Source organism: Mobula hypostoma, chromosome 11 (assembly GCF_963921235.1).
Source record: "Mobula hypostoma chromosome 11, sMobHyp1.1, whole genome shotgun sequence".
Classification (NCBI taxonomy): domain Eukaryota; kingdom Metazoa; phylum Chordata; class Chondrichthyes; order Myliobatiformes; family Myliobatidae; genus Mobula; species Mobula hypostoma.
In genome coordinates, this window is record NC_086107.1 from 103,556,212 (window position 1) to 103,572,282 (window position 16,071).

Genomic DNA, 16,071 nt, shown 5'->3' on the forward strand with positions numbered 1-16,071 from the left:
ACAGAAAAGGCCCATTACTGTGCTATATCGCTAAACACATAAATAAAATGCAGATAGCATTAATGTGTATATGATGGACATAAGGGGAGACAAAGTTTTAACCCCTTTGAACCAGTCCACCCATATAATAAGGTTGATCTCTTTATACTTAGGGATACCCCCCCCCCCAGTAACCTTGCTGATAAAAGAAAGATCTATTTCTATTGTATAAGTTTTCTGTGAATAATTGAAGTTTTGGGAGAAGATGTTCCAGATTTGGAATGAAACGGCATAAGGAATAGCATCAGGGTGTACAGCCTAATCTAATTTTCAGGCTTAACTCCTGTTTTCATGCCTGAAAACCATAACCACTGATTTCCCCCCACAATCCAAAAACCTGTCTCTGACTTGGCATTCACAGCTCTCTGTGGTACGCTCTGTGAAAAGGTACTCCCTAAACAACCTGGTTCCAATTTTAAGCTTTTATGTCTCTCTAATCCAATATTTTAATTTTTTTGTACCTTTTTAATCATCTTGAACAACTCACAGAGGTCCCCATTATTACTCAAAAGAAGTCAAACAGAAGCTTTGGAACCTACAAAGAAGATTCATGGTTTATGAGTTTGTATTTCAATTTAATTTTTGTTTATTTTTGTTGCTGATTTTACGTAGGGCTACGCACTGTAGTGGTGAGTGGCCAGTCTTTATCCAGACTTGTACACCTCTTGTGTGGGGTTACAACAGGAAGGACTTGTAAAGTCCATTAACTTTACGATCTATAATGAAATGTTATTCTTCCAATGGCAATCCATTCTAAAAAAGCCCTGGAATTCCTTCTCTAAAAATTTCTGTCCCTCACTTCCTCCCTTGACAATTCTCTAAAACACCTCACTGTGACAGTCAGTCAATTGCCCTATCTGCTATCTGGCATGGCTCAGAATCTATTGATTTGATGCATATATAAATTGAATGGTCAGTTTTATTTTGCAAGGTGGAGAAATCTTAATCCAGAGGTCATAGGCTTAAGCTGAGAGGAGAAAGACTTATTTATTGAGATACAGTGTGAAATAACTGCTTCGAGCCACACCACCCAGCAATCCCCCAGTTTAATCCTAGCTTAATCATGGGACAATTCACAATGACCTATTAATTTACCAATTGGTACGTCTTTGGACTGTGGGAGGAAACCAGAGCAGCCGGAGGAAACCCACGCGGTTACAGAGAAAACAAAAACTCCTCACAGACAGCGGCAGGCCCTAACCTAATCACAGGACAATTTACAATGACCGATTAACATACCAACCGGTACGACTTTAGACTGTTGGAGGAAACCCACACAGTCACGGGAAGAACGTGTAGATCCTTGCAGATGGCAGCAGGATAATAGTAACATGAGGGGCATTTTTCTTTACCTGAAGAGCGGTATGTATGTGGAATGAGCTGCCAAAGAAAGTGCCAGACAGGTTCAATTAGAATGTTAAAAAACATTGGATTGGTAAGGATGCAGGGCTTCCCAACACGGGGTCCACAGACCCCTCAGTTAATGGTAGGGGTCCATGGCATAAAAGGGGTTGGGAACTCCTGGTTTAGAGGGATATGGGCCAAATGCAGACAAATGGGATGGACTCAGATCGCCAACTTCGTCAACATGAATGGGTTGAGTTGAAAGTCCTGCTTCCACACTGTCTGACTCAGAGTATCCTTGTTTGATCGTGCTGTTGCGAAGTATCGTGATGTTCTGATGCATTGATATAAGTGAAGGTTGTTGCTATGGTTTAACTTTTCTCACTCTTCCAGCTCTGAAGAGTCCTGCTGCATTTCACGAACAGAGGAGAAGCTTGGAAAGGGCACGGGTAAGCAATATTTAAATCTTGCTTCTGAATGTTGTTTCTGCCTTTTTGCACAGACTTGAGCACAAAAAGTTTGTTAGTGAGTTGAACCCTGTTCTTGCCAAAGCCACCATTAAACTGTTATAAACAAACAAACATGCTTCTTGCTAGGTTAAAGAGCAACTTAATAGAGATGTTAATATTGATGTGTTCCTGAGATAGCAGTAAAGATTTCCCAGGATGATAAATCTAACAGTCAAATGAGCAATTCAAGAGTAATTCTTTTCTTAGAAAGTGCTTGCCATTGGGAGCTCATCACCAAATAGTGGATGGGTTGCCAGTCATGTAGGGTGCTTTGTACTGGATGTAGTAAGCTTGAGTGTTGAAGAAGCTGCATTTATCTGGACAAGTGCAGACTATCCCTTCACTCTGATGAGTTGTGTGGGGTGGGGGGAGAGGCTCTGAGAAGTTGTGCAATTTTCTCCTTGCAAGATGCCCCATCTCTTGCCCTTGCAGCCACTGTTTTTTGTGGCTCCACCTGGCAGCAATTTACCAAGGTGGCTTCAACAGCACTTCCTGCATCTGCAGCCTGCGAAGGTAAAGGTGTGTGGGAGTGCTGTTGCTTACCGGATTCCCTCCGAGTCTCCCAGTACTTGAATTTGGAAATAGGTTAGCATTCCTTCGTTGTTGCTTGGTCCAAAATGTGGAGCTCCTAGCCAGTAGTACTGTGTCAATACTACCATCTTGTAAACTGCAGAAGCTCAGTAATCCAGCTCACCACTGCCTTAAAGTTAGAGTGATGCCTATGCTCATATTATCAAATGAATGGAGAAAATGTTGGAGAAAGCTTATGCAATGAAAAGGCTGCAGCATTGTTGGACCTCAGTATATAAACACATTGCAGATGGCCCATTGCCTCTAAGTTCTGTAATTTAAATTGCAAACTTAATGGTGCTATGAATGGACCTTCAGCATAGGGCACACATGTCCCACGGAACTGATGCCTTGCATATTTACCTGTCTGTATCATCTCACCTGCGTCAGATGTGGAGGGTTAAAAAAAAGTGCTTAGAAGCTAAAATGTTTGGAAGGTAAATACCTTGCAGTGTGCAGAACACCACTTTAGCTACGTAAAGCACACAAGAACACACTTTTAGTCAGCAGGAAATGTTGCTCATTAATTCTAGGAAAATGGGGGCAGAGAGAGACACAACATGGAAGCAGACCCTGCAGTGTCTCTGCTGACCATCAACACCCATTTTCAATAATACGTGAATCCCATTTTCTTTCTCCCCACCCTCTCCCGGATTTTATCACTCACATATACACTAGGCAGACATCCCACCCTGCAAAAACTCATTTCAGGGAGGTAGCACCATCAATTTGGGGGAGACCTCCGGGAGAGGTGGGATGTCTGCAATAGAGTAGCTCCTTAGCAGCTGGCCAGCTAGTTTAAATAATGTTAGCTATGCTAATGAACGAATGGCACCTGTTAAACGCACCTCAACAGTCTTAACCCACCATGGGCAATAGAAAAGTCACTGTTGCAAACAGCGCAGCGAGCAATACTGTCATTATTTTTGACCCTATTAGGCAGGGGTACACTTTAGGGTAGTCTGGGGTGACGTACGTTTTATATTTTTTTTGGAACACTGCCACTCTGACCTTTTTTGGAACTCTCTCGCTCTTGCTCTCGCTCTCTCTCTATCGCGCGTGCTCTCACTCGTGCTTGCTTTCTCGCTCTTGCTGCTCGCGCTTGCTTGCTCACGCTCTCTCTCACGCGCGCTCTCTCTCTCACGCGCGCTCTCTCTCTCGCGCTCTCTCGTGGTCACGCTCGCGCTTTCTTGCTCTTGCGCTCGCTCTCTCACGCTCGCTCTCAAAAAATTCAATTTCCGGGACATTGTATATAATTTTACAGGCATCAGGGAGCCACTATTAATATGCGGGAGACTCCCGGAACTTGCGGGAGACTCCCGGAACTTCCGGGAGAGGTGGGACGTCTGACTAGTACACTAGGGACATCTTACAGCAGCCGGTTAACTTACTGACCCAATGATAAACGGTGGGAGAAAACTGGAGCACCCGGAGGAAACACACACAGTCACGAGGGGGAGGGGGTAGATGGGGTTACAAACTCCGGCAATGGCTAAGGTCGGAATTGAACCTGGTTGCTAGAGCTGCAACACTACACCACTCCATGTTCACAATGCCATTTAAAAAAAAGTTCCTGCTGGACTCAGTCCACAAACTAAGTGAGCAACAGAGGAGCAAGATGACCCACTGTGGCCTTGAGAGCTTTAAACTGCTTGACTGTGGAGATAGCATCTGGTGAATTAATTCGCTAAGGAGTGGAGCTATGGAGAGTATCAGCACAGTTCATAGATGTAACTTTGACACTGCCATGTGCCAACATCATGGACCTCCTGGATCCTCAGTGTAACCAGCTGTTTTTGTAAAATTGCAGACTGAAGACTATTTAAAGAGAAAGATACGGTCACGTCCAGAGAGAGCAGAGTTGGTCAGAATGCACATACTTGAAGGTAAGATGTATGGGATCATACACTTCTATGGCATGTTCTATGTAAAACCCGCTGTGAATCTTAGAGTGCGACATCCTAAAATGCTAAATGGAAATGTGTACAGATGGCCAGAACTAATTAAAATAAACTTAATTTTTTTTCCCATTTTATATTGTTGAGTTTTGTAAGTTTCCTATTTAGCCATCGAAAGCATTTGTTATACCGAAGAGGAAACTGGCAATTCCATAAAACTGCTGAGACTAGGTAATTTTATTAAACTGCTGGGACTTTTCAACTTGATTAAGGAAACAGAGGTGAAATACAGTTTAGCCATGCTCCAACAGGATGCTGGGGAACAAAAACTTGAGGCAAATCGATCTCCTGATACAGGACTTTGGCTGAGTCTGAGTACAGCACATAGTAACCATTTGGTTCAATAGCTGTACGGCTGTCCAACCAGATCATTAGCTGCCTACTACATCTCTCCCTATTCAACAAATATTCTTCTGTTCTGTGCACCAAAATGGATGTCTTTATATTCCTCCACATTGTATTCCGTTTGCCGTGTTCTCATTCTATTTGCCCATATCCCCTACGCCTCTCCTTTCTACCCACATCCTACCGAGTGTACAGTCAGCAGTAAGGATATAAATATAATATTTGGTGTCTTCAGCCAAATCGTTGATGTGACTTGTGAATGGCTGGGGCCCAAGTACGAGCCCCTTTACTAACCCACCAGTCATAAGCTGCCAGCCTGAGAGGGAACTGTGCATGCCCATTCTTTGCTTTCAATCCAATAACCAGTTCTGTGTTTACGTCAGAACAAGCCGTTAATTCTGAGCTCTAGCCTTGTTGTTAAATCCCCCCTGCGGAACTTCATAGAAAACCTTCTAAAATGCAAGTACGTAATTTCCTCATTTTTCTCTCATCCATTATTCACTTCCTCAAAAGAGGCCCACAGATTAATTAAACTGAAATCCTGCTTAAATTCATGTTGTCTGCTTAATTCTACAAGATGACTATAGATTTTAGCACATCTATTATCACTCTTGGGCTAACAGGTTGGTAGTTCCAATTTTTGTCTGTCTCACCTTTCTTATCTAGTGGGGTTACATTTGCTTTCTTCCTTTTCATGTGATCGTCCAGAATCTATGGAACTACAGAAGGTCAATACCCAGTGTGTTCATGGACTCTCAAGCCATCTCTCAAAACAAGTGGAAATTATCGAGACTCTGGAATTTGTCCGTTTTCTAGCTCACCATCTTCTCTAGAATTCATCATCATCATTATTATGTACCATGTCATATGTTGTGGGCACTCATGGTCCATGACCTATGATAGTTCTTGGCAAATTTTTCTACAGAAGTGGTTTGTCATTGCCTTTTTCTGGGTTGTGTCTTTACAAGACGGGTCACCCCAGCCATTATCTTCAGAGATTGTCTGCCTAGTATCAGTGGTTGCATAACCAGGACTTGTGATAACCAACTGCTCATGCAACCATCCACCAGCTGCTCCCACGGCTTCACGGGACCCTGTTCGGGAGGCTAGGCAGGTGCACACCTTGCCCAAGGGTGACCTGCAGGCTAGTGGAGTGAAAGAGCACCTGACACCTCCTTTGTGGCTACGTACAGCTCCAACACCATATACAAGTTTGCTGATGATGCCACTGTTGCGGGCTGTATCAAAGGCGATGATGAATCAGATTGAAAATTTGGCTGAGTGGTACTATGACAACAATCTCTCACTCAGTGTCAATAAGACCAAGGAACTGATGTAGCCTTCAGGAAAGGGAAACCAGTGGTCATGAACCAGTACTCATCAGAGGATCAGAGGTAGAGAGGGTCAGGGTCAATAATTTTAAAATTCCTGGGTGTCACTATCTTTCCTGGACCCATCATGTAAGTGTAATTGCAAATAAAGCACAACAGCATCTCTACTTCCTGTAGAGAATTGGCATGTCATCAAAAACCTTGGCAAAACTTCCATCAAGGTGTGGTGGAAAGTGGCTGACTGCCTGCTCTTCCTTCTTCCCTTTCTCCCATGGTCCACTCTCCTCTCCTATCAGATTACTTCTTCTCCAGCCCATTACCTTTCCCACCCACCTGGCTTCACCTATTACCTTCTAGCCGGTCCTCCTTCCCCTCCTCCCCTTTTTATTCTGGTGTCTGCCCCCTTCCTTTTCACTCCTAAAAGTCTCATACCAAAATGTTGACAGTTTATTTATTTCCACAGATGCTGCCTGATCTGCTGAGTTCTTCCATCATCTTGTTTGTGTTGCTTTGTATACCTATGCTAGTTATAAACACTGATCATTCACCCAGTTAACCACAGCTGATCCCCTCATACCTGATAGTTTCCTTTGCTTAGATTTAAAAGAATCAAGGTATTGATGGGCAGGTGAGAGGATAAATTGCAGAGATGCAGAGAAATAGGGAGAGGGGGAATGGGATTGATGAGAATATTCTATTGGAAGCCTCTGGGCTGAATGGCTTCCTTCTGTTTTAATCATTAAATACACAAAATTGTAAAATCACAAATTGGCCAGCAAGTTCAGAGGAATAAGACATGCAGCAGGCATTGAGAATCCCCAGAACCTATTCTTTAGTTGCACCACATCATACAATAACATATTGACATCAGTTCCCTTTGTGATCAGTTCCCCTATAGAACCTCTAAGTCACCCCAAAAGTTAAAGTTGGTAATTTACAACCATGGTGTAATAATGAATTGCTAATTATTCATGCAGAACCCATCAGCGTCTCCATTCTGGGTCACAGATTCTCAATTCTCTATATTGTTCCTGTTGTTTTCTCTATATTATTGATGGTTTTAAACATGTCAGGTTTTAATATTTCATTAGGCTTCCTTTTGTTACCATCAATGTATTCATTTTCTTTATTTTTCCTTTTTTTACCCCTAATTTGACTCTGATTTACCATGTTCCTCCCAACAGTTTTTCTTCCTGAGTGTGAAATCTCATTGGTTGGGGAGGTAGACTGTTGGGCCCCATTGCTTGCCCTGCTGCTCTGTTATCATATTTCCAGCAAATTAGACCAGAAATTTTCTTTAGCTGAAGACTGCTGACACGGTCCCACAGGATCCAGTACGATGTTCCTATCTGATCACCTCACTCTAGACCCATCTATTGAAAAGTGCCAGAGGAATGAAGTGGGAGAGTTTTAGGTCAGAATTTGTACCTCTGCTTTGTGCGGAGGAAAGAACAAATGCTGATTGTGGAGAGAGTACTTCCACTGGAGTATTGGCACATTTATTGGTCGATGTGCACTTGTGAATTGCTGATGTGCTGTGAGCTGGCAATTCTCAAAGGGAGCGTAGCCCAGCAGGACCACGCTGCTGGGAAGGCTAGCATTGTATTACAGGCTGTGCTTCACACTTACAGCAGGACTGTGTGTGAAGGAGTAATACTTAAACCTTCTCAGCACAGCTGCTAAATAACCAGTTTTCTGGTTCCTGTGCTCAGTCCTCTGCTCATTTCAAGAGTTATTGTTAAAGCAAGTAGGAAGAAGGGGAAAAAACTCTGAATCATGCATGTGTTCCTTAAAATCAGAAGGGAATTCGAGTCACTCTGCTGAATGTTCATGCACTTTTTCCTTGTTTGCTGGAGCCTTTCGCTATTCCGCTGTTTGGTCAATTTAAATGCTGGCCCGGATAGACTGAAAAGACAGGGTGTCGATCAGGACGAGAGCCGATTTCGTTCACTCTCAGCGACGGTCAACTCCATGGCGCTGAGGCTATGAAGACTGCCCTGGCTGCTGTGCTCCATGCCCTCTAATATGATGAACTGATAACTGAGGCTTTGGGCCTACTCCAGGCTGCTCTGGGGTTCGAATCTGAGGACTCAATTTTGGTTCGGAATGCTGTTGTTTGCTTCAATTGTTTGCATGATTTGTATTTTTTTTTGTGTATCGGGTGTTAGTCTTTTATTTTTTTTTCTTTAAATTGGATTATTTCTTGCGTTGTGGCTACCTGTAGCCAAGTAAATCTCAAGGTTCTATCATTTATACATTCTTTGATAATAAATATACCCCATTTGAACTCTTCATATTGACGGGTGGCAGCATGGAGATACATCTCTACCAAAGAAGGTACAAGACACTCCTTCCCACCTCTAGCTTGCGGGTCACCCTTGGGCAAGGTGTAGCACCTGCTTAGCCCCCCAGTCAGAGTCACGTGAAGCCATGGCAGCAGGTGGTGGATGGTCGTATGAGCAGCCGGTGCAGATCACAAGTCTCACTTATGCAACCACTGACGCCAGGCAGACAACAGACAATCTCTGAAGAGTATTGATCATGGCTGCGGTCGCCTGTCTTGTAAAGACACTGCCCAGAAGAAGGCAATGGGAAATCACTTCTGTTGAAAAATTTGCCAAGAACAGTCATGGTCATTGTTAGATCATGAATACCTGCATGATATGACACGGCACATAACGACCGAACATATCAAATGATTCTGATACAATTCTGTAGATTAATCTTTAAATAAGTTGCCTTTCAATACAATACTTCAATTGATTTTAATATAGGAAATTTTGTTTGCCAATATATCCTCAGATAAAGCTAGATTCACATAAAGCAACAATTTTTTAACTGAAAAAGGTTGTGAAGTGGGATCTCAAGCAGAGCCTAAAGAGTGAACACAATGGTTGCTGTACTGAAGTTACTTAATTGAAAACATAAGTGACCTAAGACTGTACCAGGCAACAGTACAAATTGATTGGTTACACGATTCATTTGGATTTACATTACTGCAAAAAAACAGACTCATCAGTTAAATTCAAGACCTCTAGCTTCCATGGTTTAAAAAATATTTCCCCAGTTTCCTGTGGATAGAGATAAAAGGGAATTTGATTTAGAAGGATGAGTGGTGTTACACATAGCAATTAATATTACATCTTGTGGATCCTATTAATTGTCTGGTTGCTTTTATTATCAAAGTTGCCACTTTCATTTTTTTAGTCCATCTAATAAAGAGCAATATTGGGCAAAAGTGTGAAATTTTGAGCTCACTTGTCCCAGTGAGGTACTTCTGCACCAAGCTCAGTCCAGTGCTGTTCTGAATCCAACTGAAATCTCCTGGGCTTTGATTTTCTTTTCTCTATCCCATCTGCAAGGATGGCAGCCTTGGGACAGGTCCAGCAGCTTACTCAGATTGTTGCTCTTGAGCTTTGAGTGTTGATGGTGCTTAGTCCTGTGGGGCTTTTAATGCCAGAGTTTGCAGCTGTTTTCTTCAGGGCAAATAGCAGCTATTTGGGAAAGTGTGACGGGTGAGCAATCTGGACCAGGGCCAACATCATTAATTCTGCATCCAACTGGCCACCTGTGGATACCTTGCATCTCCGCTTGCTGAAGTATGATTTTAACACACAAAGCTGTGGCTCAAAACTGCCAAGTCAACACATTGACCTTCTGTTTATTGGTCTCTTGGCTGTCTCTACTGAAAGCCCTTAACCACTTGCAAATTTCTACAGATGTACAGTGGAGAGCATTCTAATTGGCTACATCACTGTCTGGTATGGGAGGGGGATGGTGGTTACTGTGCAGGATCAAAGTAAGCTGCAGAGAGTTATAAACTTAGTCAGCTCTATCATGGGCACTAGCCTCCATAGTATCCAGGACATCCTCAAGGAGCGATGACTCAAAAAGGGATGTCCATCATTAAGGACCCCCATCACCCAGGTCATGCTCTTCTCATTGCTACCATCAGGAAGGAGGTACAGAAGTCTGAAGGCACACACTCAATGATTCAGGAACAGCTTCTTCCCCTCTGCCATCTGATTTCTGAATGGACATTGAACCCATGAACACCACCTCACTCTCTTTTATTTCTATTTTTGCACTACTTATTTAATCTAACTATTTTATATATCTGTACTTACTGTAATTCACAGTTTATATGCTATTGTTATGTACTGCTGCCACAAAGTCGACAAATTTCACAACATATGCCGGTGATATTAAACCTGTTTCTAATTCTGAACTTTAATTCTTGCTTTGTTAATTTTCTTTCCTTGATTGGCTTCTAAATAGCATAGTGATTAATGGCTCTTGCCTTTCCTGATATATTCTAATTTGTATGTTAGCTTTTTAATCCTTAAAGTTTCTCTGACTTGTAGCCTACTATGTTGTTTTGTGAGCCTGCTCTTAATTCACCCTTAAAATTCCAAGTTGCTATTTAAAAAAATCTGTAGACCTTTCTGTGTACCTCTCTGGATACCAACATAGTAGGGTAGTGCAGAACCAGAGAAATATCAGTTTAAAATGTATTCAATCCTGGGATGCAGGCATCACTGCGTTGCCAGTATTGCGTAGTGGTTAGTATAATGCTTTGCAGCACCAGCTTAAGGTTGGGGTTCGACTCCCATCACTGTCTTTAAGGAATCGGTATGCTCTACCGTGACCATGTGGATTTCCTCCAGGTGCTCTGGTTTTCTCCCATGTTCCAAAGACATACAGGTTAGGGGTTTGTAAGCTGAGGGGCAGGCTGCCCTCAGCACATCCACAGACTGTGTTGATTTGTTGAAGTAACATCACATTTCACTGTAATTTTTGATGTACAAGTGACAAATAAAGCTGATCTTTAAATATTTATTATACTATCTGTTCCTAAACTTCAGAAGCAGTTGGACTATTGGCTGGTGTGCACATATCCACCTTAGTTACCCTCCCTGAAGGACCTCACTTTTTTTTTAAATGGCAGCCTGGCAGCTTCACGGTTACTGCTACTGATTTTTCATCTTATATCCAAATTTACTTAAACATCCTAGTTGCCTTAGTGAGATTCAAACTTGTCCCAGAGTCAATAGCCCAGGTTCTTGTCTGCTAGTTCAGCCTATTGCATGACTGTAAAAGCAATCTGTTAATCTTTAATTGATCCCTCCGAGAGGCACAGCATTTAGTTTGATCTGATCCGTCTCCATTAGCCCCCATCTAGTTACCTCTCATTTACTTCGGGCGTATTACTTGGCTCACACAAGGACTTTTATCCTGGCCTTGAGCTTTTTGGGTCAAGGTAAAGTGTTCTTGAAGACTTGGAAATGGGCTGCCTCCCTTTGTCTTTCCCTCAGGTTTGCCTTTGGGATGAGGTTACTCTAATCTTTAATGGATTAAGATAATATGATTCTAACTTTTCATTTTCTTCAAAATGCCATGATATTTCATCTACAGTAAAACTCCATTGCTTGTTTACTTTACTGCCTGTTACATCTGGTATTTAGGGCAGCAGTGAAGGTACCCCATCTCTCATGGTGTTCGTTATGTCAGTTCGTTATCTCAGATTTCACTACTGTTAGTGATGCAAATCCTGGGTGGAGACTCAAGAATACCGTTGCACTCAGATGTAGAACAACTCCTCATTACTGTTTCCATAACAATTTTGTTTTACTAGTCAGGGTTGTTAGCCCTGAGCTGAACCCCCAAACCTGGAAGACTGGCGGATCACCCTTAGTCTGCCTTCTGTTTGGCATGGGTGACCCTACCAAGAGCCAAAGCAGTTAACATAGCTCTCCAGATCACTGAGGCACGCAGGCCTCCAAACCATGACAAGGTTGTGGTCGCCCTGGAGGAAAATCTCCATAGTGCCCATCAGATTATTCAGAAATCCCAGTGCTTTGGCATCTGGCTTGCCTCATGATTTCCACATCCATTCCCTCCCTCCCCCCACCCCAATGTAGTCCGGGAAACCTGCCAGTCCAGTGCTATCAATCAATGCTTTCAGTGTGCTGGACTAATGGAGTTTTGCTGCAGTTGGTCCACCTCTGAGGTAAAGTGCTGATCGTGAGGTGAATAAGTGTCTATTTACTGATGTCGTGCAGAGACTTCAGCAGAGCCCTCCCTACAAGCAACACAGATGAAGCTGAAGCGGGCGAGGCTGGCCGATGACCTGAATGAGAAGATTGCACAGCGCCCTGGTCCCATGGAGCTTGTGGAAAAGAATATCCTGCCCGTGGATTCCAGTGTCAAAGAGGCCATCATAGGTAAGCAAGGACCAGTGCTGCGCAGGAATCTAACCTTCCTGCTAACATCAACCTCTGGCACTCTTGTGGTTTTCTTCTATCCTAACCTGGTAAGATTATGACAGCGTAGAGAGTTGTTAAGTTGTCTTCCCACTCCAACAACTGTTTAGAGTGCAGGAATGAGCAATTTGCTGCCGGAACTCAGTAGGCCAAGCAGCATCTTTGTGGCTGAGGTTGTTGGGGGGTGGGGGAACAGAATTGAGGACACACATCTGAAACCTCAGTCGAAAGCCTGCATCATTTGGTGTACAGTAGTTTATGTTTCCATGAGCCCTTTAGTGAAACGCTTCTTCCTGACACTACCCCTGAGTGCCCAGATTATGGAAAACAGAATCCTGTTGGTGTGGATCTTGTATCAGACGTTGTTGTTAAAATTGACACAAATAACCATGTCCTAAAGCTGCAGATTTATAATCCATAGCTTTATGAATGATTGTAAACAGCATGAACTTAAGAAGTTTGTGATCTGTGCTTCTGATTTTGCCATTTCCTACGATGATGTGTGATCTGCACTAAGCTGATATTTTCATTACACTCTGCACATCAGAAGTGTGTGGTACCCAAGGTTAGCACTTTCTGACCTATAACCCTAACACTGCAAGAGCTGAGCTCAATCTTGCTTCACCCATTGAAGCATTTTAGCACCACTGACTTTTCCCCCTTCTCCCTCTCTGGCTATCCATCCTATAGGATGATGATCAGTCAGTTAGTGGGGTTGACCCCACTCCTCAGAAAGGAACAGCGAGTGTGTGAATGGATTTTAGGTGAGTAGGGGGTTGCACAGGTCCAGACCCACCACTAACTTTTAATGAGTAAATGTAAGCATCTTTCCCTCCACCCCCACTCTATGCTTTCCACGGGGATCACTCCCTACGCGACTCCCTTGTCCATTCATCCCACCCCACTGCTCTCCCTCCTCACACTTATCCTTGCAAGTGGAACAAATGCTAAGCCTGCCCCTACACCCCCTCCCCAAAACAGTCCCTCCAGGTGAGGTAAGACTTCACCTGTGAGTCTGTTGGGGTCATCTATTATATCTGGTGCTCCCGGTGTGGCCTCTCACTGAGGCCCAACATAGATTGGGAGACCGCTTTGCCGAGCACCTGCACTCTGTCCGCCAGAAAAAGCGGGATCTCCCGGTGGCCACCCATTTTAATTCCACCCCATCCCCATTCTGACATGTCAGTCCATGGCCTCCTCTACTGTCACGATGAGGCCACACTCGGGTTGGAAGACCAACAGCTTATATTCCGTCTGGGTAGCCTACAATCTGATGGCTTGAACATCTATTTCTCAAACTTCCAGTAATGCCTGTCCCCCCTCACCGTTCCCCCATTCCCTTTTCTCTCTCTCACCTTATCTCCTCACCTGCCCATCACCTCCCTGTGGTGCTGTTCTCCAGCCCAGTATCTCTTTCATCAATCAACTTCCTAGCTCTTTACTTCACCCCTTTCCCCTCTCCCAGTTTCACCCATCACCTTGTGGGTCTTCCTCCCCTACCCCCGCTTTCTCACTCTGACTCCTCATTTTTTTCTCAGTCCTGATGAAGGGTCTCGACCCAAAACATCGACTATACTCTTTTCCATAGATGTTGCCTGATCTGCTGAGTTCCTCCAGCATTTTGTGTGTGTTGGTGGATTTCCAGTATCTGCAGATTCTCTCATGTTTGTTTTCAAAACCAACAGCTCTGGTGTCTCCAGTTTGATTTTAGGCAAATTACTGGGATATAAAAAAGATCCCTGTGCAGGATTCCCTAAAGGTTATTTTGCAGTTTGAGTCTGTGATGAGGAAGGCAAATTCAATATTAGCATTCATTTCAAGAGGATTAGAATATACAGTGCCTATAAAAAGTATTCACACCCCCTTTGAAATTTTCATGTTTTATTGTTTTACAACATTGAATAACAGTGGATTTAATTTGGCTTTTTGGACACTGATCACAGAAAAAATACTTCTCTTGTGTCAAAGCGAAAACAGGTCTCCACAAAGTGATCTAAATTGATTACAAGCATAAAACTCAAAATAATTGATTGCCTAAATCGTCACCTCTTTTAATATGACACACCAAATCATCACTGGTGCAGCCAATTGGTTTTAGAGTCATGTAATTAGTTAAATGGAGATCACCTGTGTTCAGTCAAAGTGCTTCTGTTGATTGTAGTAAAAATACATCTGGATCTGGAAGGTCCAACTGCTGGTGAGTCAGTATCCAGGCAAAAACTACACCATGAAGACAAAAGTACATGCTAAGCAACTCCACGAAAAGGTTCTTGTAAAGCACAAGTCAGGAGATGGATACAAGAACATTTCCAAGTCACTGAATATCTCTTGGAGTACAGTTAAGTTAATCATCAAGAAATGGAAAGAATATGGGAGGGCTGTAAATCTGCCAAGAGCAGGCCGTCCTCAAAGGCTGAGTGACTGTGCAAGAAGGGGACCAATGAGGGAGGCCACCAAGAGACCTGTGACAACTCTGGGGGAGTTACAAGCTTCAGTGGCTGAGATGGGAGAGACTGCACGTACAACAGCTGTTGTCTGGGGGCTACACCAATGGCAGCTTTAAGAGAGAGTGGCAAAGAGAAAGCTACTGTTGAAAAAAACTCTCATGAAATCTCAGCTAGAGTCTGCCAGAAGGCATGTGGGAGACTCTGAAGTCAGCTGGAAGAAGGTTCAATGTTCTGATGAAACCAAAATTGAGCTTTTTGGCCATCAGACTAAACACTTTGGTGTAAGCTAAACACCACACATCATCAGAAACCACACCATCCCTACGGTGGTGGCTTCATCATGCTGTGGGGATGCTTCACTGCAACAGGCCCTGAAAGGCTTGTGAGGGTAGAGGGTAAAATGAATGCAGCAAGATACAGGGAAATCCTGGAGGAAAACCTGATGCAGTCTGCAAGAGAATTGCGACTTGGGAGAAAATTTGTTTTTCAGCAAGACAATGACCCCAAGCATAAAGCCAAAGCTACACTGGAATAGCTTAAAAACAACAAAGTTAATGTCCCAGAGTGGCCAAGTCAGAGTCCAGACCTCAATCCCATTGAGAACTTGTGGCTGTTCACTCATGATCCCATGCAATCTGACAGAGTCTGAGCAGTTTAGTAAAGAAGAATGGGGAAACATTACACTGTCCAAGGCTGACGGAGACTTATCCACACAGGCTCAAGGCTGTAATTGCTGCCAAAGGCACATCTACTTAATTCTGACTTGAAGGGGGTGAATAATCAGTTATTTTGTGTTTAATAATGGTAATAAATTTAGACCAATTTGCAGAAATTTGTTTTCACTTTGACATGATAGAGTATTTTTTGTTGATCAGTGTCAAAAAAGCCAAATTTAAAACACTATGATTTAATGTTGCAGAACAATAAAACATGAAAATTTCCAAGGGGAGTGAATACCTTTTATAGACACTGTAAAAGCAAGGATATAATGTTGAGCGTTTATAAAGCACTCATTTGGAGTATTGTGAGCAGTTTTGGGCCCCTTTATCTTTGAAAGGATATTCTGAAACAGGAGAGGGTTCAAAGGAGGATCACGAAAATGATTCCAGGATTGAACGACTTGTGGTACAGAAGGTGTTTGATGACTCAGAGTGTATTCACGAGAATTCAGAAGAACCTAATTGAAACCTATCGAATGGTTATGGAGAAGATGTTTCCTATGCTGGAAGAGTCTAAGATCAGAAGACACAGCCTCAGAATAGAGG

General features: G+C 43.1%; 1 protein-coding gene across 12 annotated transcripts in view; it reads left to right on the forward strand.

Moving 5' to 3' along the window:
• Positions 1 to 16,071, forward strand: part of LOC134354039 (myocardin-related transcription factor A-like) — a 238,553-nt gene that overhangs the window by 181,362 nt on the left and 41,120 nt on the right. For all 12 annotated transcript variants that reach the window (XM_063062719.1, XM_063062723.1, XM_063062724.1 and 9 more), the window contains 3 exons: positions 1,777 to 1,832; positions 4,273 to 4,348; positions 12,159 to 12,320. In XM_063062719.1, the coding sequence (XP_062918789.1) occupies positions 1,777 to 1,832; positions 4,273 to 4,348; positions 12,159 to 12,320 (294 nt within the window). The remainder of the gene's footprint in view (positions 1 to 1,776; positions 1,833 to 4,272; positions 4,349 to 12,158; positions 12,321 to 16,071) is intronic.